Raw genomic sequence first — 3,345 nt, forward strand, 5'->3', positions numbered from 1 at the left:
TGTGTAGTCCTGGCTGTCCTGGAACTCACTCTGGAGACCAGGCTGGCCTCGAACTCAGAAATCCACCTCTGCCTCCCAAGTGCTGGGATTAAAGGCATGTGCCACCACCGTCTGGCAACACCCAGGTCTTAAGGAGTGACAGAGTTAGGGAGACCCCACTTCATGCTTCACTTCTCTGATTTTTTTTTTTTTAAATAAGGTCTCCTGTAGCTCAGGCTGGTCTTGAACTTGCTATGTAGATGAACTTGAACTCCTGATCCTCCTGCCTCTGCCTCTCAAGTGCTGGGATGTGCCATCGTCCTAGTTTGATACCAGTAATCAAGCTTTGTTCATGCTGGGCAAGCACTCCACCTACTTGGCTCTGTCAGACCCATCTTCTCTGTCCTTTTCCTCCATCTTGTTAGAGAATGAATGTATTGTTTTCAAATGTCAAGAGCAGTAAAACAAACAAACGAACAAAAAGAAGCCTTTTCACTGAGTCTATAAAAAAAGGCGTCACTGCTGGAGAGGGTCTAGAGGCACAGATTTGGAGGGTCCCCTTCAACCCCACCAGTAGGCAGCCTTGACTTTTCTGACTCACTTTTCAGGGTGAGAAGGTCTCTGAGACATGGGAAACCCACAGGTTAGGTCTGTGCTTTGGGTCTAGGGGAGGGGAGTGTGAGAGCCATACTTCTGCTGCCCTACTACTCACCAGCCCACGGGGGTAGTAAGTTCCCTTGTGTTGTGTCTGCCCTCTGCAGACTCAGTCCATGAGTCCCCAACTCCTGCCCGCTTCCCATCCCACCCCCGACCCGCACAAGCCTCCTGGTGTCTCAGGCACCTTGGTCAACACCACCAGCTCCCTTCCAGGGTTCTTTATAAAGACTCTTGACCTTAACACCCATGGAACCTATAGGTCACTCACTCAGAGTCCTTCAGGCCTCCCCTCAGATGCTTTTTCTGGGAATCACAGGATTGGCATCCTCTTACCTGGAATCCTTTGTGCTTGGCTTCTTAATAAAGGAGGGCAGAATAAAGAACAACGTCAGCCCAGCCAGAAGCAGGAAAGCCTGCCTCTGGGAAAGCCCTCTGCAATAGTTCTTCATGGTGGATGGGTGCTCCCTGAGAGCAAGCTTCTGGAAGCAGCAGTCAGGTCGCCTCCTCGTTCAGAGGAGGGCGAGGGAGCCCTGTCCTTTAGCATGAGTCTGAGCTGCTCTGGAGAACTCTGGACATAAATTAGGGGTGGAGTACTGCTTTAAGCTGACTTGATGGAAGGAAGACAAACTATTCAAACAAGTTGGGTTTTTTTTTGTTTGTTTGTTTGGTTTTTGTTTTTTGTTTTTTTTTTGTCTCCGTAGCCAAATTCCAGAAACTATATGAGACTGTGTATCTGTCATAAACAGCCTCACTTTTATCTGGTCATTTTCTCTCCCAGCCTCATCCGTAAGTGGGAGAAAAAGAGGCATCCAGCTCACTCAGGTGTTCATGGGAGGAGCCCCATCCAGGCACCGGTGTGGGTATGAGCCTCTCTAAATGTCACCCGGAAGCAGCACATCTGAGACTTGCTCTCATCCAGGGACCATTAAAGGCTTTACGAAAGGGTTGCTAGCAAGGGCTGGGGACAAGGCTCCGTGGGTGAGAACACAGGCTGCTAATGCAGAGGATTCAGTTCCCAGCACCCATGTTAGATTCTGGCGTGGGTCCCCCACTTGAGAAGAAACTGGAGGGAGATCGCTGTAAATTATATGAGGTTTATCATAGCCAGTATACTGAGTTCATCCTGCATTCAGAGCAAAGGGGACGACCAGGAACAAAAGCACACACACTTTTTATACCTTTCAGTACACAGGTTTACAGCATGAGTTGGTTGTCTCTCATTGGTGGAGCCCATTGCCTTTTGTTCTCGTTGACCTTTATGCCCCAGGTGAGGGGGAGATACCAGTTGCACGTAGGAGGGGTGGGGGGAGATCCACCCTCCCGGGGACGTTTCCTGGACCCGGGCATTACTCCCCACAATTAGGGCGTCTCCTGGGGACTGATGTTTGCTCGGTAAACTCTTCTGAAGCTCTGTCTTTAGGCTTAATGGACATTCCTTGCTCCTTGGTATCTTTATGAGGCGTCCCTATTTGCTCAACTTTTACACCACAAGCATCTATAACTCCAGTTACAGTGAATCTGCTGCTCTCTTCTGACCTCCGTGCACTCCTTCACATTCATGCACACACACACACACACACACATGTATAATGTACATACATTATACATATGTACGCATACACATATACATATGTATATTTAAAGGTGCTTAAGGAATCGGTCCCCAGAGGATCTAGGAACAGTTCTCACCCCATGTGGTAGTGGAGGAAACAGCCTCTGTGTACCAGGTAGCTCAAGACTGCAGAGCTCACGGCTGCTGAAGATCCAGACTAATTGGTCCCAAGATGGCCTTCTCAGCCTCTGCACAGAATGCTCCAAGAAGTCGTTCGTTCTGTCTGAGTTTAAAGAAAAGAGAAAAGAAGTGTGAGGTCCAGGGTAACGCCTCAGTGGGTGAGACACTCGCTGGGTGAAACACTCCCTGAACAGCCATGAGGGCCTGGGTTCAGGAGTCCCAGAACCCACTCCAAGCCAGTCATGGTAGCACATGTCCGCACACCCAGTGATTCTGTGGCAAGATGAGAGGTGGAGACAGAAAATTCCAAGAACCTCATAGGCCAGCTAGACAAGTGGCCCTGCTCTAGACAAGGTAGGAGATGTGACCCAATACTAGAGCCCATCTTCTGCACACACACACACACACACACACACACACACACACAAAGATGTACACACACATGCACATACACACAAATACGCACATACACATGTACATGCACATGCACACATGTGCACACATACACAAACATGCACATACACATGCACAAACATAACTTTTGTGTAAAACAATATGGCATAAAGCAATGAAATCAGATTTTCAGAAAACAGAAGTGTGGATTATTGGCTAAAGGGTCGTACTTCTAGGATGCCGTACAGTACAAGCACTTTCGATGCCAAAGGTGTCACTTGGAAGGTGGATGCCTGGGTTCATTACTCATACCTCACTGCTTTTGTTTCTGCTCCTAAAGCCCTTGGCCTTCATCCACAGCACGCACCAGTGTGTGCCTAGGCCACCCTCCCAGGGATGAGAAAGTGAGAGCGGATGCCCCAGAAGCTTCCTTGCTGGACAAGGATAGGGTGAAATCCATAGTGTATACTGCATCTCCTGGCACCAGAGTGTGTGTGTGTGTGTGTGCATATGTGTGCATGTACATGTATATATGTGCATGTATGTGTATGTGTGTGCATGTGAATGTGAGTGGATGTGCATGT

General features: G+C 48.7%; 1 protein-coding gene across 2 annotated transcripts in view; it reads right to left on the reverse strand.

Annotated features, from left to right (window-relative positions):
* The window catches only part of St6galnac1 (ST6 N-acetylgalactosaminide alpha-2,6-sialyltransferase 1), a 13,047-nt gene extending 11,889 nt beyond the window's left edge, over window positions 1–1,158 (reverse strand). For both annotated transcript variants that reach the window (XM_031352645.1, XM_031352644.1), the window contains exon 1: window positions 970–1,158. In XM_031352645.1, the coding sequence (XP_031208505.1) occupies window positions 970–1,085 (116 nt within the window). In that variant the 5' untranslated portion in view covers window positions 1,086–1,158. The remainder of the gene's footprint in view (window positions 1–969) is intronic.
* Between the last annotated feature and the right edge of the window lie 2,187 nt (window positions 1,159–3,345).

This window comes from Mastomys coucha, unplaced genomic scaffold, assembly GCF_008632895.1.
Source record: "Mastomys coucha isolate ucsf_1 unplaced genomic scaffold, UCSF_Mcou_1 pScaffold5, whole genome shotgun sequence".
In the NCBI taxonomy this organism is placed as follows: Eukaryota; Metazoa; Chordata; class Mammalia; order Rodentia; family Muridae; genus Mastomys; species Mastomys coucha.